This window comes from Polyodon spathula, chromosome 2 (genome assembly GCF_017654505.1).
Source record: "Polyodon spathula isolate WHYD16114869_AA chromosome 2, ASM1765450v1, whole genome shotgun sequence".
In the NCBI taxonomy this organism is placed as follows: Eukaryota; Metazoa; Chordata; class Actinopteri; order Acipenseriformes; family Polyodontidae; genus Polyodon; species Polyodon spathula.
The window spans coordinates 7,780,356-7,803,734 of NC_054535.1; the positions used below are offsets into that span (position 1 = coordinate 7,780,356).

The 23,379-nt window shown below is 35.0% G+C and overlaps 1 protein-coding gene across 1 annotated transcript; it reads right to left on the reverse strand.

Annotated features, from left to right (window-relative positions):
- Positions 1–719: 719 nt before the first annotated feature.
- On the reverse strand, positions 720–23,181 carry txk (TXK tyrosine kinase). The gene is made up of 15 exons (XM_041275387.1): positions 22,995–23,181; positions 14,368–14,410; positions 13,869–13,944; positions 12,823–13,010; positions 11,185–11,244; positions 11,037–11,091; positions 8,864–8,943; positions 8,353–8,483; positions 7,307–7,381; positions 6,855–7,026; positions 6,378–6,594; positions 4,519–4,583; positions 3,742–3,860; positions 3,078–3,235; positions 720–2,288 (listed from the first exon to the last, which is right to left on the reverse strand). Exons 1-15 carry the CDS (start codon positions 23,008–23,010, stop codon positions 2,220–2,222), a joined length of 1,524 nt encoding a protein of 507 aa, XP_041131321.1. The 5' UTR covers positions 23,011–23,181; the 3' UTR covers positions 720–2,219.
- Between the last annotated feature and the right edge of the window lie 198 nt (positions 23,182–23,379).

The following is a 23,379-nucleotide window of genomic DNA, read 5'->3' on the forward strand; positions in this document are numbered from 1 at the left end:
GGTCCATTCACTGAAGATCTCTGAAAAAGCTGTTTGCTGTTTGGTCGTAGTCAGAAGCCTCTGCCTTTGAAGACAGCTCTTGTCTAGACTTATATTCTACACAAAAATTTGTCTGGATATATTGTAAGTTAGTGCATGAAAAATCCACTTACAGGAGTCCAAAACATCTGTGTCCTCCTTATACAAAGTTTACTTCTTGAAAATGTAGATTTGGTGCGTACTGTGATACAAACTTCTTTCTGTACAGATGACCATTAAACATGTTTAAAAAAAATATGATTAAGGATTGGCTTTGTGTTGGAGTGGCATTATGGTCAGTTGGAGTTAGTTTCCTATGTGTTGATGAAGGAAGAGATACCACCATACTTACACTGTTTTTTTTTTAGAATCTGTGTTATCGTTAAAGTATGAGGGAGGTGGAGGTGATTTGTGATATGAAGCAACAGTATGTTTGTACTTCCTCTGCTCTGCCACATGTTTCTGAATCAGACAGGTATTTTTGACATTTATAATGCTTTATTTTTTGCAGTCCTTATGAGTTCTTTTTTTTATTTCTAGATTCAATGTTTATCAAAGTTTATTTCATTTTCTTGGGAATGGAAAACATGGCAAATCTGATGTTGCTGTTTGGTAGCAGTATCAGTAACAGTAAATAATCAAATATGTCTTGCATATTAGCAGTCAACACAATCAACAAAAACACAATGACACTCAATAAAACAACCTTTTTTTATTGAAATGTGTTTTTTTTAACACCTCAAAGACCAGCTTTGTGGTATAGCGATATTGATTACAATTAACAATACATGTTTTATGATAAACTAACATAAATAGTGAGTTATTGCACAGAAATTGTTTCCAGAAAGAGGAGATGTATTAACATAGATTGTGGTGGAATATAAACATGGTTTTGTTTACTTACAAAGGATATTGTATTTTGTTCTTATTACAGTTCTATGCATATACACATATTTACAGGTTATGCAGGACGAAGTAGGCAACTAGCTCTAACTGACCATAATGCCACTTCAATACAAAGCCGATCCTTATTCATGTTTTTATTTTTAGCTGGCAACCACAGTTTACTGAGCATATTGTGCTTCAAAAGGAACAAAAATACAATAATCTATTTTCTTTCATATTTTGTAATTAAGTCATTGCTAAAAAATATATACAGTTACAGAAAACTGCAGTTGTTTGAGATATTTTTACCCATACAAGAGCTACTGTGCACCTTCATCACATTGTCATGGCAACATGTCCCAGACTGCCCTGGAAGGTGACCATTATGATTATAATCACATTTTGCACAGTATATAACATCGCATAAGATTGGTGGGCTTTCCCACTAAATATGCTTTGAAACACAAGTTCATGTTTTAAAGGTAATTGGGAATTTAAAAAACAAAAAAAAACGTGCTAAAACAGTGAAGAGCATGCTGTACTTCAAAACGAATTTATCAAAGAAGGGGTTTGATCAAAATGAGTGAAATGAGCAGTCAGAAGATATCATCGATATACATGTAGAGGCTTTAGTGGCCCTATTGTAGCTATTTGTGAAAAAGTTCTCTTTTTTAGTTAAGTTTTGCGACATCAACAATCCTCTAAGCATATGGATTATTTGTATATATATATACAATACACATAAACACAGCCAGATTCACCAGACACAAGGGTGATTTCAATATGAGCCCTAGGATTACATTAAACTGTTAGACATATAGCAGCTTTTTAAAAGTAACAAATAACATCTAAACTCTTGCTGGTCGTAACACTGCCACGAGTTGAATACTTATTACAGGGCTCTTGTGTACCAAGGTTATGTTGACCAAATATTTGACAGGGCATGGGAGTAGTTCTGTCTATAATTTTTTTTTTAAAAGTCAGAGAAGTTCCAGTTTTAATGATGTCAGTGAACAGCCCCCCATTTTTTTTTTTTTTTTTTTTTTTTTACAATGTTAGTATTACATATTTGCACATGGCTGTAATAGTTTGTGTTACATGAAAAGACGCCCATAATTTTAAAAGGCACCAAGTAAAGTGTATTCCTGAGGGAAGTTGATTTTACAAGTCAATTTACCTACAGTACATGTGTTATTACACTACATAGGTTATACTTTACAGCAACCTCTTCACTATTAGAAACAACAATGCTGCTCTGAAAATTAATGGTTCACATTAATGCTTGCTGTGTTGAATACATGTAGATTCTTCTTCAACTAATCATTCTCAGCGATTATTTTGATTTCCTCCAGTAGATCAGCAAACGAAGGACGACTTTCTGGCTTCTGAAAAGCAAGTGAACAAAACAGATGATGTCATTAGTGTTTAGTGTGGGTTAGTGGGGGCCAAAAACCCATGGTGCAATTGGTACATTTGGGAAGCACTTGAAAAGGTTGCTTCTATAGCATTTATAGAATCTTCTGCTCATCAAAACAAATGTGAAGATTAGAACATTTAGTATAGAGTTCATAGCTGTTAGTTGAAGATTGATGTTATTTTATCATTTATTTTCATATTTAATTATAGTCAAGTTGTAAGACTCCATGTAAATGTGTGCCATATAGTTAACAAAATGTCATCATCCTAGTTTGAGAAAAGGTCATAAAAGGGAATAAATGAAATGTGCCTACAGTACAAGTTGTTGGAATCATACCTAAATCATTCACTGTAAATTGCCTGACATATTTCAAACATTAAATAATATGTTTGAGTAAAATAAAGCTCCCTTTGTATAAGCATGTATATTTCTAAAAGGATAATTACATTATTTATCTTGTCTGAGGTATAATACAATGATAGAAAAGAAATGTAAAAAGCCATTCAAAGCAGTTCAAGGAACCCAATTTTCTAACCGGGATGGGGGTATATCGGTAGTTTTTGCTACTACCAATGAATACAGCTGTAACAATCACAAACTCTAAGAATGAAACCTGGAGCTGACAGTAAATCTGCAGAGGTTACAGGCACTCTTTAAAAAGTCACGTCTTGTATGTCACGGTACAGAGGAACATCTTTCAATAGCACTAAATTGAACTCAGGAGTTCCTAGCTCAGTAATTTGAAAGAAATAACAACCTCATGCCAGCAGCTGTACATGACTTCATATATCTTCTGGCAGGCTATGTGTGGTCGATAGAGCCTGTGTCCTTGAGTGATTTCATCCACAACCTCTGGGTTGGATTTATTCTCAAATGGGGTTCTGCCTTCTGTGAAGATTTCCCACATTAATACCCCTAAAGGAATAGAGCGGGAAATGTTAACCTACAAGAACCTTCCCATACACACCTATAGTAGCGCATTGCATCCAAGAAGGTGCAAAGGAAAAATGCAAACAATAACTGTAATGGTTTTAAACTAGATACTACTCAGAACAGCAATTGAAGTGCACCTTCCCATTAGTTATTTCTTGTTTGTCTTATACGATAACAATGGTTTTGTTTCTCTCAGTAAATAATCTTCACCTTTTACTTAAAATTTAGGCAAATGTCAGTGTGTTTTACAAGACATTTTTGTTTTTATGCACCAGTTTGAATACAAGATGTTATTATTACCTCAATGTGTGGATAAAAGTTATTTTAAATATGATGACTTGTCCAGTAAAAGCACTCCCTCATGTTGATAGCCAATCAGACCGATCATTCAGACTCCTACATTCATTAGTGTGAGATAAATAAAATTTGCCCATACTTTCCATTCGATTTTACTCTTGATTTTTGCCTGATTGTATAGACTCGCTTACCAAATGACCACACATCTGATTTGCTGCTGTATTTGTTGTAATGGAAGACTTCGGGCGGAGACCATTTTACTGGGAACTTAGAGCCTGCAGAGCTAATGTATTGGTTGTCAAGGACGTACCTAAGAAAGAGACATTAAAAAAGAGAAATGAAACCAAAACTGGTTGAAAACACATGGAATGACAACATATGGTTCTGGATTGCTGGACATGATTTAACAAAATCTGTCAAATACCAATCCAAAGATAACTATACAATTAATCTGACTAAATAATTACACTATGAAACTGATAGGGCAAATTCTAGCTGCACTTTGGAATACAGACAAATCAATTTGTTAAACTGTCATTACTATTTTCTAATGTTTACTACTGTACATGTACATTACGCTGTGCAGTAACTTATATTTCAGCGTGAACAACAATTATTCGAATTTCCTTTTAGCCACAGTGAAAGCATATCTCTTCAGCTGAATCAATATACCTTTAGAAATGAATGAAACAAACAAACAAACATAAAATGCCTTAATAGCTGCCTACAGTCAGGGAACATAACAACTTTGACCTGAAAACAACCGAACCTGCTCTGAAAGCCCCCACCCCCACACTGTTTAGCTCTGTTTAGGCTGCAAGCTAACTTTTTGTAGGAAAGAGAAAGGTAATGTTATAGATGTATATATGGAATGATTAGATGTTAACCTCATTTGCACAGGTTTTTTTTTTTTATTCTCATTAATGACAGACAATAACAACATTATGTTGTGAAACCTTGTTACCTACCTCGTCATGCCGAAATCACACACCTTCACCACTTGCTTCTCACTGACTAAGCAATTTCTTGCTGCCTGATGTGGAGAAGGAAAGAGGATTATACAATATTTCACAATAATTGCTTACTTATATTTTAAACAAAAAATATGATTCTGAATTACAATTTTGCTAAACTGCAAAACCAACCTGCTCCAGGATACTATAAATAAAACTATTTCACCAGCCAAACCTAATCATCAGATGTTTCTGAGCTACTGAACTCTTGAGGATGCCCTGTGTGGGGTCACTGAATCACAATGAGGTGAACTGCTGTATTGCGGACTGGTTTCCCTTCCTCACCATGCTGGCTTGCAAAGGCCAGTGCATTGGTTTCTGTGTGCTTCGAAGCTCAGATAAAATTGATTCAAACCATGCTTGCAGCTCTCCAGATAATCTATGTATAGGGTGTTTTACGCATTGAACAACTATGAATTATGTATGATATTTAAATTTCATACGGAACGAATATGCAATGCAATTTTTTCTGCACAGCTTGAGTTTGGATGTTATCAAGCTTCTTTTGTTGTTTCCCAGTGTCTTATTGGTCAATTGTGAATATATTGCATGTAGTAGCTAGAGAATGCCAGGGCAGCTTGTAGCCTACCTGGGCATTGCCAGAAACACCTGACCAATAAGTGTGGGTTTTCAATGAAAAATACTGTATCATTAGATCCACTGACTTGCAATGCGTGCTTGTGACTGATGGATGAGCGACTGGATTCTTGATTTCTCAGGGCCCTCTTAGTCCCCGCTTCACCTATTCTACCAATGCACCTACTGTCAAATACACATTTTTTGGAGGTGAATCTATATAATAAATACAATATTGTGTAATACGGAATACAATATTATAATTTCTTTATAAATATATAGTATATGCATGCAGGCCTTTGTGAAGTTTATTCCATCTGCAGTGTTGCAATAATTGCTGTTTTTGCCTTTATTGCAAGACCATGTTTTTGCACAGTAGTTCAAAGTACAATTGCATTTTAAATGTAAGACTGTAGTTAATGTATACCCCATAAACTAGCATTAAAGCAAGTACGGTATTTATTCAAAGTACTCATGACTTCACAGTAATTGTTTACTCACGGTGTCTAAATTGGAGAGTACATTACTCAATGACCCCAAACCTTACGTGGAGGGAGTGCTGTGTGTTTGTATTACACTCCCTGCTAACATGACTCACGTGCCATACAGTGAGTATTATTTGATGGTCATGAAACATTCCATATTCTTACAGCTGGTCTCTAGCCCATGATTAGCATTAAATACTTGTACAGTTGTTGGATAAGAATCGGTCATTGCTTGTGTTCATACAGACCAAATGTTATCTTGAGAATAAAGTTCATGAAATACTAATACAGGATACAAATATAATGCACTGTCTACACTGCCTGAGCAGGTACACAGATTACCACATTATACTGATCAAGATAAGACAGATACTGTAAGTACTGAAAACTGCAAGTCATAGCCTGGTACAATAAGAGACAAGCCCCAGAGCTACAGTAAAAATTCACCTTCAAATCCAGTACAATTGAAAGGATTTATTGACAGTTATTGTTTTTAAAAGTTTTTTTCCATGTGTCTACTGCTAGATTTTGTATCTCTCTGGCCTTTGCAAATGCACACATGGATGATGTTTAATGCAAAGGAAAGAATTTGTCCAAGTCCATGGTGATTTGCCATGGAGTAAGGTAACCGACAGGCTGCTTTAATATTTAGAGTTCAATCTCAAGTTTCAAAACACAATATTCCAGAGTGGCGTTTTAGGGTTATGAAATGATGATGGAGTCTGAAATGAGTGTCATCTGTTTAATCTTTACCAAGTCTCTGTGGATGAACCCATTGATCTCCAGGTACTCCATCCCTTCACATGCGTCTTGACACATAGCTAGCATCAACTCCTTCTTCAAGCAGCCTTGCCTCTGTCGAAGATAATTGAGTAGGCAGCCATTTTCCAAGAATTCCGTGACTATGCATAACGGTTTCTGCTGCATGCACACTCCATACAGCTGTACTAGCTTCGGATGGGACAGCTTACTGCAAATTCAATGGCACAGTTACATATGTTAGGAGGTGTTACAGTCTTAATAATCCCACCAAAACATCAGCTTTATTGCAGACATTATTAGCTGGGCACTGGTTTGTATAATAGATACTGTATATAAATAACCAGGTATAACATAGCAAATGTTGGTGTCAAACAAAATATCTATTTTGTTTTTTATAAACTTGAAATCCCTATCACCAACTTGATTAGTTGTCTAAAAAGCATGTAATATCATACAGCTCTCACTCACGTCATGACTTTGGCTTCTTCAATGAAATCCTCTTCAGACATGGCGCCTTCATTAATGGTCTTGATTGCCACTTTACAAAGTGCTCTCCACTTCCCTAACCGTACCACCCCAAAATGTCCACTGCCCAGCTCCTTCATAAAGGACAGCTCTGATAGGTTTATCTCCCATTTTTCTGAAGAAAAAATAAATTAAGATGGTGTATAATAAGCTACATCAAATCAAATGTTTTGGTTGTTCCACCTTTCCTCCTTTCATTTAAATGGAGTGCTCAAACATGTCACAGGTTACAGTCAGGTAAGTTGCTAGGTGGCGTCCGTGATAGAAGTTTTTTTAATCATAAAATACATAATGCTCACATGACATATTGCATCATTAGGTACTGTGATAATTCAATTATTGATTAAATGATTAAATCTTATCAATTTCTTTTTGTTGTTGTTTTGTAAACTTACCATAACTGAATCCGGCAGTTGCAGGAACACATTTTCCCATAGGCCCAACAGGATACCGTAGCCTAGTGACAAGCCCTGAAGGACAACAGTGTAATGTACTTTCAGTGATTAGTATACAGTGTGATTGCCATTGCAAACATTTGAACAAATGTTCTGAGCTTTGTCCTGAATGAGAAAAAGAAATAGCCAACTTTTTTTTTTCTTCTCTGCTGTAAGAAAATGACAAACTACAGTACTTTTAGTACTATTATCTTTTGTCCCTATATAACCAATTGTGAACAGGATAGCATCACAGTCCAGGCTGGTGAATGTCAGGAAGGAAACACAGATTCCTTAAGGACCAATTGTGAACCTTAAGGACCAATTGTGAACAGGATAGCATCACAGTCCAGGCTGGTGAATGTCAGGAAGGAAACACAGAGACAGAAGCTGCAAGTTTAAGCGCTAATGTGCACTTTAATTCACAAAACAAACACTAAACAAAACACGTTAATAAACACAGCACAAGGGCCTAAACAAAGAGTTTAGACAAAGAGAGCAGAGACATTTTTAAACTCAGTGGTTGTAGAGCGAGCTGCCACTTTCACCTAATATATAGGGCTATGTTAAACTTCCCTACACACCAATGATATTTATTTATATACATACAGTACCACAAAAACACACCTTCACCACTAGCACCGACATTTAACTCACCAAATGAATTCTAAATTAATACCCGTGATCACCTTTTTTGTACACTGTTTCCATATTCCCATATAATTTTGCAGGGAGGAATTTAACCTTTTCCCTGCTGCCCAATATTCCTCACACACACACACACACACACACACACACACACACACACACCACTGCCACACCAATGTTTTTTTTAAATTGCACATCCCATTTCTGTAAAGCATTTTTTTAGGTATTTCCCATGAGACACAAGCATTATAGTGAGTCAAATACTAAATAGAATAGTATTTCAAGATGGTAGAGGTATAAAGTAATATAATACAGTAATTCTACATTCATGATGCATGCAAACAAGCTGGCAGATTTACCTGCTGCATTGTGCTGATGATAGTGGATGACGTCTGGAATTGAGTTGAAAACATGTTTTTCAGCCAAAAAGAACTGGCCCAAGCCCTTCTGCTTGATTTGATAATGTCTGATTTCACCGTGGTCCATTCCACTACAAAAGACAAAGCCAATTAGTCACACATCCTGGTACAGTACTTTAATTAAAATGAGAAGACATTATGGGCCCATTTGGGCCTGGTACAATAAGACTCTTTGTTTTTTTTTCCCCTAACAATCGACTCATCACTAGAAACAGGGCCAAAATATTGCTACCATAACCAACTTTTTCAAGTAACTTGGACAGTCATTTAAAGGTATTGATCAAATAGTAATTTGGGCACTTTTGTTTTGTCTTAGAAGTTTCTTATTCATTTTACAAAATGCATGCATACTGTATACATCTATAATGAACCTCCACAGCCCAGTAGTCTCTTTTAATACTACATCTCACATTCAGATTAAGTTATGTAGTTATTCTACATATATTCTTACCTCAAAGCTTTAGTATACACTGAGACTGTATAGCACATGTGTTGGCTTGAGTCTCTCACAATGAATGCACCTTCCTTTGCCTAGAAAAAGATTTTTACACATACTTAAAATACATAAACTTTTATTGATTCAGTCAGTAACACATTTCCACCTAGCCCTGGATTTCACATGGAACATATCAGAAACAGGCAATAGTATATCTTTCTTAGACATTTCCATTACTGTTTTGAATTCCACCATTAAGACCATTGGCTACTGCACTGTCTTCTTTCTATTCCTTAAGGACATTATCTTCAAGTATTGCTCATCCTTGTTAGACAGCTTTTTGAGTCTTCCTGTCCTGGGTTTGTCAATCACAGATGATGTTTCTCTGTATTTGTTGATTATACTTCGGATACCACACCTGGAAAATCAAATGATCCGATCTATTTCACTCAATGTTTTTCCTTCTTTATGCAAGTCAAGGTTGTTATAATAGCAGGAAACACTAGGGAGGCTTTGAGTATATTATTGATGCTCATAACGCATCAGAGTAGAAAAATGCAACATGCTTAAGACATTTGCACAGTAGTGTGTGTGTGTGTGTGTGTGTGTGTGTGTGTGTGTGTGTATATACACACACACACACACAATGGTATAATTGTACATTATACAAATTTGTCAAATGTACTCCCCTAGGCTCTGATTAGATGGCAACATTGTAACATCATGGGCTTGGTACATGTTTACAAACATGTCCTGAAATATAATGTATTTTGATCACACTTTAAAATAAGTGTGTGTTCATGATGAATAATGTGCAGTACATGATTATAAATGATACAAAGAAACGATTGTGGAGTCTGTCATAGCTATATATTTACTGCCTATGAAGTTATTCAATTGGAACTGATATACAGTACTACACAGTGCTTGACTCTGTTATGCATCTCCAGTTTAGTCAGGAAGCAGTTGCTGTATAATATTTAAATAAACACATTATTAAAATGTATTAGATTTGAACACACACACACACACACACACACACACACACACACACACACACACACACACACACACACACACACACACACACACAATATATATATACCATTGAAAACCTCTGGTTTGATCATAGTATTAGGTTTGTTTCTCTTGAGCTGCTGTGTCGAATGTAATGAATGGCTACTGCGGGAACTGAAAACATAATGAGTTTTTTCTGGCAACAAACATTGTATAGAAGACTGACATTAACTGCAATATAATAGCATTTAGTGTGCAAAGAGAACAAATAAAGTTTTATTATACAGTCAATTCTCATTAAGACGAATTCGGAATAAACACATTTTCTGATATTAGGAAAATTCTTGATGGCTCTGGCCACATTTAGAAGTCATTCATTGTAAACAACTTCTTATAACACAAATTCACTTCACACAAATGTCCTATTTGTGTGAAGTGAAACTATTTTGCAGATCCCCCCCCACCCCCCGGGAAGACATTTTTGTTTAAAAGAAACTGCCCTAGTTCGAACAGCTCAGTGAATAGGCTATTGGGAAATGTATTAACGTATGTACTGTTTTGTTTTAGAAGCTGTTTTAGAACTCCTATGATGCATTTTGAGTTGCCATATTGCACCAGCATCAATGTCATTTCTATGAAGCATAGAAATGAGAGACCAGCACAATAAAACATGCATTATCCTTGCAGACAACATTCCTGCAAACGCTTTGTCAACCATTTTATAATATAGGCCAATGAACAGCAAATTGATTATGCAAGTTGTCAGTGTTTCTGATTTGCTCAATACCCTGATGTTGAGAACGTTACAAAATGCTGATGTTGCAATGTGTACTTTTTAAAAGTTCATTTACAACCACATTTACAATCAAATACACAGTACTTTTAAATGCATAATTCTTTTCATTGTTCTATAATTTAAATTTGACTTCATTGCTACTGTAACTTCAATAAAAACTGACAGTATGGATTTAACTTAGACTTCTAATAATAGAAATTACAGATAAGACCATTCATTTGTGTACATATACCACTACAGATATGTACAGAACATATTGTATGTTGTGAAATGCATTCAGCCTTATTACAGCCTCAACCAGTTTATTTATGATCAACATCCAAAACATTGCCTTCAATATAATGCATGTTAAATTCTCAAAAGTGGTTCTGGTACCTCTTGTCGAAGAAGTTGCTCTGCTTTAGTTCTTGTTAAGTTTTTACAGTACCACCTAGGATAGACAATAAATAATTCTTATTATTTCACATCACACTCGCAGACTGCAATGCAAACTTTGCCTTGAAAAGAAAGAATATGTACTTACTCATGTGCCTCCATATTATTTTTCTCTGTTACATAATTGCTTGGGATGTACCCTTCATGCCTAGAAAATGTAAAGCACACCACTGCTGAACTCTAGTGATATTCAGAATGCTAAACTCTAAAACAAATGTATTAACTATATTATTTATTTTACTACTCTTTATCACAAGCTTGGTTACCAGACCATACCAATGTACTGTGTGCGGTATACTCTCTCTCCCTCTCTCTCTCTCTCTCTCTCTCTCTCTCTATCCTCTCTCTCTCTCTATATATATATATATATATATATATATATATATATATATATATATATATATAATATATATATATATATATATACACACACACACTTAATCCCGACAGTTCGTTAAAAAATTTAGGGCTGTCAAGCAATTAAAAAAATAATTGCATATTTAATTGATACAATTACTGCATCCATCTCATTCAAATTTGTTTTATTACTGATGCTTTTACTATTATTATTATTATTATTATTATTATTATTATTATTATTATTATTATTATTATTATTATTATTATTATCACCCAAAAACAGCACATCATAAAAAGTTTCTTATTTCTGGATACCTGTTATTGGTCCTCTTTATGGTTTTATAGTTATTTACACAGAATTATACAGAAAAACTCCAGCATTTGCTGTTAAATTGTTTGAACCAACTGCTCAGTGACAACGGTGTCAGATTATTACTCGCCTTACTGCAAATGAAACTTTCCTTTAAAGGGGTATCCATTATACTCATGTACTGGTTTTCATTGCAGTTAAAAACAAACATTTCTTACAATAATGTGGTCATTGAAATCAAATTGAAAGTGGGTAGCTATCCACTTTGCAATAGGTTATACAGAGTGTCGCACTGAGAGCAGCCCAGTAAGTACAACGTACAAATACATAATACATCACTTCCTGTAGCAGCACAGACATGTACACGAATCATCGTTACTACAAACATGTTTTTCAACATCTAACTGAAATGCTTAAGGGGCTACTTTCAAGAGGGTCACCCTGTATCGTACTGACATGATGCAGCTTGATCCACAGGCTTGCAGAGATTCTCAATTTAAAAAAGTACTCTGATGAAATAAATAGGTTTTAATTGTTGTTCTGTTGCTGCTGCCCATTTTAGATTAACTGCTAGAAAGTGTATTTTGAGACATGAAGGTGATAGATATGCATACAATATGCATATGTTTAAGTCCTAGGCTGTTCAGTCATGTATGTTACACACATGATGCCTGTTATATCCTGAAAATTACAGTCAGTGCACCACATAATATTAACTGTTATTGATAACTGTAAACTGTTCCTTTTCTTCATTCAACTTGCACTTTAATTTCCTTCCAAATCCAGAATCAGTGTTTCCATTTCTACAAATCATTGGTTCAATGCTGATGCATATGTGCATGTGCTATTGTTTGTATTTATACTCAATGAATAAATAAGATGATCTTTTGGCAAGTTCATACAATCATGTGGTTATAAATAGAAGATACTGGTATGCTACTTACACATTTTTATGTTACATATAAACCTTTGGATAAAAAAGGTCTATTGGACAATCATCCTGCAGTGCTTTCCTAGTTATTGTAGATTGTCAAATTCGTTAGACATGTTCCTTACCCATATTTAACGTCTCTTGCTGTCCACCAGTGTTGATCTTGTTTATGTAGAATGATGTATTCTTGGCCTCTTTGTAGTGTTAAGTCAGTAGGCTCTTTAGCTAAAAAGTCGTACATTGCAATAACTCGCAATTGATCTTCCTCCTCCTCTGGAGGCGGTGGGGGGGGCTTTCGTCTTGACCTGTGTGACTGAGAGAAATAACTGTGTTAGTCAGTGGAAAAGGAGCTGCCTTGAGTACTCAAATGTAAAGTAGAAAGTAGCAATTGTTGCAGTGCTGACAGTGGAGTGGGTCAGTGGGAAGCAATGTTCTATCTAATACAGCATATTCCTAAGTATCTATGGTTGGCCACCACTCTTCTCTCCTATAGTACGCATGCAAGATCATAATGGCAACCAGTAACCGCTCCGCTGTAATTCATTGTAGATGCAGATTTTTAAACCCTCATAAACTCCTGTTTTAACAGCTGGACAAAAAGAAAAGAAAAAAGAGCCAGAGATTAAATCAACCCATCCGAACACAATGTTTTTACTTTTACTGTTCTTTCTTTGCAGAACACAAACATTAGTGGTAGGTCCTGAACATAACAGTATATAATATACTACAGCACTGCTGAATACAAAAACCCATCTCTACAACATTGAACATTCAGGTTTTGTGGCTTTTAGCTTCAGTCTGCTATTTTCTCACACATCTTCAAGCTGCGTTGTGGTTGTCTTTCGGCCGTGGGGGTGCTGAAACGTTTTGTGGTTTTTCCAAGCACGGGTTCAGGTTTTGGATGAGTATAATGTGAAGCTGAAAAACCTGAGCACACCATTCCACAATCAGGAAGCTTGTAGTTTATTTCTCTGGCTTTCTTTTCTTTCAGAATGTTCATTTAGAATTCTGAATGTTAACTAAGTCAGAAGGCCCATTTCGGAGGTAAGCGCCAAGTCCAGTTTTCAGAGAGGAACACAATCATTTAAATTAAAACTAGCAAGAAACTGCTTCCTAGTAATACAAAATAAATGGTAACACTTCATGTAAATAATTGAATATGGGCACTTACTTGACATGATGCCTGTCTGTAATACTGAGGGTCCCTGATCAGCTCTTCCTCCACACTCACTCGGGTTTCCACCTGCCTGTGTGTGAAATGGAGTACATACATTCAAAAAACACACACACAGCCTGTTTCACAAACCCTGATTCATACCTAGCTTGGATCACAACATATTAATGTGTCCAAGATCTGGTTCTCTAAAAGCAGCTGATACACACACACACACACACACACACACACACACACAGTACATCCAATAACAATTTAAATAAGTGTTTGGTCATATCAGTAATCACATCCCAATCCCACTATTCTGTGCAATTCAACAAGATCTTTCCTAAAGAGAGACCCAAAACTGACTGACAGGACTACAAGGGAAATTTATTATGCCACCCTGCCTTTTATGAACACCAAATAAACAGAAGCACAAAAAAAAAAACACATTTACATCTGACTGTGCAATGCCCATGTGAGCACATTGATGATTATGCTTATTGTTTCTTACCTCATAGAGCAACAGCAGCAGAACACTGACCGTATGATTTGGTCTGGAACAAAAGTGAACAAAAATATCACAAAGTGAAATGTATGGATAATATATATTTAAAAAATCTGATTCAGTAATGATTGATTTACACCATGATTTTAACTCATTTTTATGCAGAATTTATTAGACATTGTTATTTAAATGATCCTTTCAGACGGTTCCTGTTCAAGGTAATCTAATATCACTGACATCATGCCATGCATAATGTATTTATCAAATATCGTGTTTAAAAAGTAAGTAACGTGAACTGTTAATATTAACAAACAAGTAGCAGTAAATATGTGTTTCAGTCAGGAAACAAATAGGGATTTTTGGTTTTTTTTTTTTTTTTTTCTGTGCACAAATGTAATTGCTGCGATTGGCCCAATGGTTTCGCCTCGCTCAGCCTTCAGCACAGCTATCTAAAACGAGGCAAGCAGAGAGCTAATGATAAGCAACCCCTCAAGAGACAAATGCAGCTGCTGTGAAGAGAAAGGGGAGGTGGTGGGAGAAATGAGGGGTAGTAACACTAATGGCTTGTTTTGCTTTTAGAAACAAAAAATGGTAACTTTGCACTGCATGCTTTGTGAATATATCCAATATAAATTAATCCCACTGAATTCCCTCCCAAATCATTCACTCATATGACCAGCTGTAGGTATTTAAGGGATAGCTAAAGTAAGAATTACATGTAGGAGATAGCCACCTTGAGTCATGGTTTTAAAACTAGAGAGTTTTCTCCAAGTGTGCCTGAGGTTATAGCTATAGGCATTTTATGATAAGTTCTGTGGACTTCGTTTTTCTTTTTAAGCTGCGTGATTCAATTATGTGGCAAGTCTAATAAATAAGAGATATTCCACTTATAGTACACCAACAATCAAAAATAATTTAGTTAAACCAGAAAGAAATAATAGATCAGCAGGCTTCACATTCTGTAATATAGTGACAGTAACTGAATATTGAATCCTGATCCCTAGGTCACAGACCATTGCTATGTCTGACATGTATTTGTTTCCTTTAGAGTTATGCACCTAGCATTGAATGCAGCACTATTTGCTAAACTTTTCTCTAACTCGTGGTTGTGAAAGAATTACAATTACTTAAACTGTAGTAGAATTAAAAACCAGCAGCTTCTTTCAAGGAACTGTTTTCTACTTGTCCCATGCTTTACCTGCCTGATCAATCGATTGCTGAAACAAGAGAATGACAAAAGTCACATGACTGAATTGCTGAGTAATAGATTCTCATATGAGTCATAGATCCTCATATGGAATGCATTTTAAAATAAATTCCTGTTTCTGAAACCTCACTTTCATGAAGCATGACATAAATAACCACATGTTCCTTTACATTTCCCATGTTGGGTTTGAAAAACTGTAGGGAGGTGGTGGCTGTAATGAAATAAGCAGGTGTGTTTGAACAAAGTAGATCACGAAAAATAGGATCTTTCTCAACAATGGGGTGTTGTTTAACAGTGGAAGCCTCTTAAAGGGTTATATTGTGAAACTGCAAGCCAGCAGGATTCTATTTATTTTGAAGTATTGATTACACAAGTAAATACATGGCAGTATGTATTCTGTGTTTTGCTTGGACACTGCATTGCTACATAGCACCATAGAGACAATTCTCAAAGTTTGCTCTGGTTTATGACGTTTTTGCGTACATTTTCAATGGAAAGACCTACACAATTTTGTGAACTGTCGGAAATCCTATCTGTGGGAAGTACCACCCCCTCTTTCAGTAAAAGTTACTTTAAAAAGTGATTTAACGCCTACTTAAAAACACTGCAGTAGCTTTTTTTTTTCACTAACAGGCAGTATTCTTAACCTAAAGTCTCTCTTACTTACGTACCTTTTATGTAAGTTTGTCAAGTTAGTTCAGCCAACTTACCAATGCATAAGGGTCCCTTAATGTATTCCAAATGTATGTATTTACTGTATTAATAATTAATATATTAATTTATTCATTTAACATGCAGCCTTAAAAGCCTTGTTGTAACGTGCTAGTCAGACTTCACTACATCATTGTGCATCACTGATATGACAAAATGTGAAGTAGTGGTGGATAAATCCTGCTGACAGGCCGAGCTAGGATCCGAGGTACAGATGAAAACAAATGCCTCACTTGGCTGGTGTTAACAGACCTGTCGACTCTCCCTTATCTGCTGGGACTCTTGCGTTTTTTGGACACTTTTCCCAGACAGATTTTCTCCTGTATTTTGATCAAAACAATACTGTTAAACCCCTTTATGCCAGCAAACCTTTAATTTCTGCAAAAGTCATGTACAGTCTGTGGTTACTGCAATCCCCATCTGTATCTAGCATGGTTTAAGACCCAGGGGAGCCCCTGCTGTGGCAAGTATGCATTCAGTGTGCCAGGCAAGCTTACAGGATGGCTTTGCATGAGATAGTCTTCCCAGTAAAAAAAGAAATTAATTAAAAAAAAAATAATAATAATCTAAAATATTAATGCAAATGTTGGGAAAAGGTATATTTTCTGTAAACTATGCAAAACTGATTTTAACAGTAGGACATGGGAGCAAGAACTATGACACAAGAGATCACAAAAAAAACAAAAAATCAGTGACACTCAGAAAACCAGCAGTTCAATAACATCTTTCGGTGCCAAAGGAAAAATGAAGATCAAGAAAGTTGCATATGCAGAGACATTTACATGGTCTGACTAGTTTAGCAAATCTGCAGTACTTGTGTTCCCAGACTCACACATTGCAAAATATTCTGCAGGAAAGTCTAAAAGTCACATCACACAGACAGTGAAAGGCATTTCTATTACAATTTCAGCATCAACATTGCTTTAGGAATTCCGATGGATTGATAAAATGTGTTTACATACGTAGTGTGTTTATTTAAAACAGAAGATAGTTGAGAATTCAATGTTACTGACAGCGGTTGATCCATCTGTGCAGTGTAATGAATAATGTTGTAATACTACGCTGTTGTGTATTTTGGCTTTTAGTATTATTATTATTATTATTATTATTATTATTATTATTATTATTATTATTATTATTATTTTCTTGTTATAAAGTAGGTGCCATAGTTCATCTTTTAGGGTGTTGTGTGATGAAGGATGAAGCAACACTGTGCAGGCTTTGCTGTTTTGCAAAATCAACTACAGAGGACATGTTTATAAAGTATTGTGGCTGCTGCCAAATCAGTCACCTACAACATCAGTACAATAAGAACCACAGGGGCCAAAATGATATGACAAAATGTGAAGTAGTGGTGGATAAATCCCCTTTTCAATGTTAAAAAGTAAAAAATGTAAATAAAAAACCACCAGTGACATGATTAAATGGTGTGATTTGTGCCTGGATACATGAAAACTGAGATGTGCAAATGTATAAAATTGTTTTATAGAACAAGCTATGACTGAGTTGTTAAATGATGATGATATAAGTATAAGACCAGCAGATAAAGGATCGGGAATAGTGATAATGAACACAGGTGACTATATGAAATCTGTAGAATGTGAATTAAAGAATACGGACACATATGAAGAAGTTAAAAGCAATGAGATCAATAAATCAGTAAAAGCGGTAAAGGAAATTGTGGAAAGACTATACAATAAATGCATTATATCAAAAGAATTATACATGCAGCCACATAATGCAAGAACAGACCTAGCAAGAGGAAATCCTAAAAGGAAAATAACCCTATGCAAATGATAGTCAACATGATTTATAATCCAACACACATAATAGCTGAAATAGCGGTAAAACAACGTAGGTCAGACATTGAGAAATTACCAAACTATGTTAAGGATGCAACACAATTTTTAAAAAGACTTGAATCACTAAAGCACAACCTTCCAGAGCATACAATTTTATTTTGCATGGATGTAAAATCCTTGTATCCAAGTGTCCCTTGTAAAGAAACTTTAGAAGCTTGTCAAAAAGCACTAGATAATAGACTAGATAAATCAATACCAACAGCAGAAACGCTGAACATGATCAACATAGTTTTAGAAAATAGTTATTTTACATTTGTTGATAAGAATTACAAACAAAACAATTGTACAGCAATAGAATGGCAAATAAAATACACAGTAATATTAAGGTGGACCTTCGATGGACAAGAAAAGAAATAGAATTTTTAGATACCGTAGTAAAACTTGAAGAAGGTTCAATTGAGACTGACCTCTTCTATAAACCTACTGACATGCACCAGTATTTACACATGTCCTCTGCACATCCAATACACGCTAAAAAGGGCAATCCCAAAGGGGCTAAGAATAAGAATAAGAAGAATATGCTCTAAAGAAAGTGACTACGTAAAACAAAGACATGTATTAAAAACAAATCTTAAAAAAACAGAATACAAAGAAAGAATTATAGAGAATTAAGAAAAGTAGATAAACTAAAAAGAGATGATCTACTAGATTATAAAAATTGAGATAAAAAGATCAAGAGAGTCCCATTAGTAATGACTTAATCTAACCTTTTTCCCACTATTTCTAACATAGTTTAGAAACACTTGCGGATTCTACATAATTCAGAAAAATTGAAAAAAGTATTTCTTAAGGCCCCAGTTGTAGCATTCAAAAGAGAAGCTAATTTAGGTGATATTTTAGTTCACAGTAAACATAAAAGAATAGTTGACAGAATAAGTTCTACAAATACTTGCACTAGTACATGTAAAGTGTGTAAATACATGGACAAAAGTGAAAATATAATTAAACATAAGAACCTCACATATCCACTAAAAACTAATACCTACTGTAAAAATAGCAATGTTGTTTATGGAATAGTCCGTGAAAAATGTGATGAAATAAAATATGTTGGAGAGACTGGAACAACTTTATATAAAAGAATTCAGAACCACCTTTCATTATTTAGAAATAAAAAAAATGAATGAACAATTTATGACATTTAAATAAATAAATAAATAGACAAAATTCATTCAAAAGTTGTGCATGCTGATACGCTGGGGAGACCATATCAAGGCTGATCCTCAGAGCCAGCATTGCATGATAATATAAATATAAGTTTATATAAAATAATGTTAATTAGAAATAATACAGATGTAAAGATAGAAGTAAAAATGATGTCACAATATACAGAACACCATTACATCATGTAAGAATAAATCATAGATCTGAATATATACAATAACAAGTAACCGTCAAAAATCCTATAAATACTTCTAATATTTTGATTCAAACACAGGCTCCCTTGAGAAAGATATGTACAACATATCAAAACCTGGGCAGCTGGCTCTTTGAGCTAATATATAAATATATATATATATATATATATATATATATATATATATATATATATATATATATATATATATATATATATATATATATATATATATGAAAATGCATTTCCCCATGTATTAAAACTGTAAAACTGTACATATGAGATCATCATACTATAGTGAATATAAGTGCACAGCAGGCAACGAGCGAGAAATTGTATCTGATCAGAAGTCCAGGTGGCTCAAGGGCTCCCATTTTACTTGAGCCGTTTGAGTATCAAATGATTTAATTTCTAACCTTTAACAAAAACCGAGACCTAGAGATTAGTTTGTAATGACAAGATATTCAGACATGTAAATATATATAAAAAAATAAAATAAAAAATGATGTAAACATTGACACTGAAGTGACAGTTGCCAATTTAATGGTAATGATCTAAATTTCTTTAATTATAAAAAAAAAATAATAATCACCATCATTCAAGTGTTTGGCCATGAGAATAACAACATTCTGGAAGCACAGATTGTACATATGCGGGATAAGCCGTCCATGTGGTTACAATACAGGCTGTTTATATGCCTACCCATATTATACCCACAAGCTCTTCTGCTATTGTGTACGCTATGCTGCCTTCTACACATGTAATGGAATATTTTCTTAGACAGGAAGGTGCTCACAGATAAGCTTCTGAAGCTGCGCAGGAAACCCACGCTTCCTGGCTGACCCTGCATATCCCCACACTTTTCTTATAAATGAAATACATCTAAAGTAATGAGTCAAAAGTAAAAATAGCAGTCTCCCCCAGGCACTGCTCACAAAAACACCTTTCAGGACTGGATGTATGATTAGTTGATAATAATAGTTCATGCTTGAATGTATTTAAATGGTGGACAATATAAATAAGCTCCTGATTAGAATGATAAAACAAGGCTCCTTTGGCTATCGAACAGTTTGCATAGCTGTCTCTTTAGTGCTTTTCTGTCTGTATAAAACAGTGATCTGAAAGGGTCATATTTTATTGATTTAAACAATGGCACTTTATTTCCTTTGAATAGACCCCCACTATGTTAAAAACAGAATAAAAAGAAACCCCTTTCATAATATAAATGTTGCATTTGCTTGCACAATATTATTTGCTTGAAACAGCATTTTTTTCCTGACCCTATACCTGAAATTTTAATGTGCATTGCATTTCATTTTTTTTCTTCAAAATTATATATAACAGACTTTAATTTAAAAGTTAAAGGATTCACATGATTTGAAATTCCAAGTAGTTGCATGAATTTCATTGTTAGCTAAACATTTCTGCGGCAGCATTCAGGCGGCTGCATCAACTTACTGTCAAAATCTGGTTTTAAATTAAGACCTCAAGACAAAATACAATCCTGCTGACAGGCCGAGCTAAGATCCGAGGTACAGATGAAAACAAATGCCTCACTTGGCTGGTGTTAACAGACCTGTCGACTCTCCCTTATCTGCTGGGACTCTTGCGTTTTTTGGACACTTTTCCCAGACAGATTTTCTCCTGTATTTTGATCAAAACAATACTGTTAAACCCCTTTATGCCAGCAAACCTTTAATTTCTGCAAAAGTCATGTACAGTCTGTGGTTACTGCAATCCCCATCTGTATCTAGCATGGTTTAAGACCCAGGGGAGCCCCTGCTGTGGCAAGTATGCATTCAGTGTGCCAGGCAAGCTTACAGGATGGCTTTGCATGAGATAGTCTTCCCAGTAAAAAAAGAAATTAATTAAAAAAAAAAAAAAAAAAAATCTAAAATATTAATGCAAATGTTGGGAAAAGGCATATTTTCTGTAAACTATGCAAAACTGATTTTAACAGTAGGATATGGGAGCAAGAACTATGACACAAGAGATCACAAAAAAAACAAAAAATCAGTGACACTCAGAAAACCAGCAGTTCAATAACATCTTTCGGTGCCAAAGGAAAAATGAAGATCAAGAAAGTTGCATATGCAGAGACATTTACATGGTCTGACTAGTTTAGCAAATCTGCAGTACTTGTGTTCCCAGACTCACACATTGCAAAATATTCTGCAGGAAAGTCTAAAAGTCACATCACACAGACAGTGAAAGGCATTTCTATTACAATTTCAGCATCAACATTGCTTTAGGAATTACGATGGATTGATAAAATGTGTTTACATACGTAGTGTGTTTATTTAAAACAGAAGATAGTTGAGAACTCAATGTTACTGACAGCGGTTGATCCATCTGTGCAGTGTAATGAATAATGTTGTAATACTATGCTGTTGTGTATTTTGGCTTTTATTATTATTATTATTATTTTCTTGTTATAAAGTAGGTGCCATAGTTCGTCTTTTAGGTGTGTTGTGTGATGAAGGATGAAGCAACACTGTGCAGGCTTTGCTGTTTTGCAAAATCAACTACAGAGGACATGTTTATAAAGTATTGTGGCTGCTGCCAAATCAGTCACCTACAACATCAGTACAATAAGAACCACAGGGGCTAACACAGAACCTGACTGTGACACATGTGGTTGTTTTTCTGTTTGATATTTTTACTTTTTTAAAAGTTGGAAGGATACCTTTAGTCTGAAAACTCAATGTTGACAGGTATGTGTTAAGTTTAGGATGAGGATTATATATACCTTAGGTATATATACCCTCACAGTGCTTTGATGAATACAATAACACTGTGAACTGTCTCAATACTGGGATCTAGTTTGCATATATATATTTAATCTGGCAGCTTTCCAAAATCAATCAATCAATAAATAAATAAATACAATTAAAACATCAGCTGATTATTTGTTGCAACCATGATGCAAAATTTTAAAAGAAAAAAAAATACACATATATTGGATAGTTGATGAATTGATCAGAAATGCAAGGGTAGGGTTTATGTACTTACATGCCATTGTTGCTGCCGTGTTCTCTAGACGGAGACACATACTGTATCTAATACTTCATGTGACTAGTTTCACAGTCTCCAGAGACCGGACTTCCATTTTCACACCCTTTCTGACAGGTACTAGATTCACTAGAATGTTACATATTTTATCTTTACAGGGAATGAAATATTAATAAAGGTTACATACTCTTACGTACTTCCTGCAAAGTTTTGTGTTGTAATTAAATACTAGCATTTTTTTTTTTTTTGGAAATATTTTTGTTCCATTTGGACACCAGAAATGTCACTGTTAGGCATCAAACTATGTGTTCTCTAATTACTACACTGCAGTGGACGACTACAGAAAAAAAGGGCAACTTTTTCAAAATGATACAAGCAATGTGTTTAACTAAAGATGGCTTATTAGTTTACACATTCTTCAAAGCAATCAACAACCTCGTGTTGATCGTGTTTTTTAACATACGATTTCATAAACTAGTCTACTTACAGGTCGAAAGAGTCATTGTTGATGTGCTGGGATATATCCAAGAGAAGTATGTTTGGCATTCGTCCCGTTTCACTGTTGATTGCAAAACTCAGCGACCGACATGGGCGCAGTGAAGCTCAGGTGTCTCAAAACAGATGCCTCAACTCGCTCACTGGGTGACACACATGTGATGTTAACCACAACAGCTTACAGACTTCAATCAGATGCTTCTGTTAAAGAGGAAAGCAGAATGTAAGTTACTGGTAGCTGCTGGGGAGAAAGAACTAGACAGATACTATCAGTTTTTACTCTACACCTATTTTGAGTCACACTTAAAAATTAGATAAAATACTTTAAACCGCCACATTTGAATTTCCAATAATTACCATGTTAATATACAAGCAGA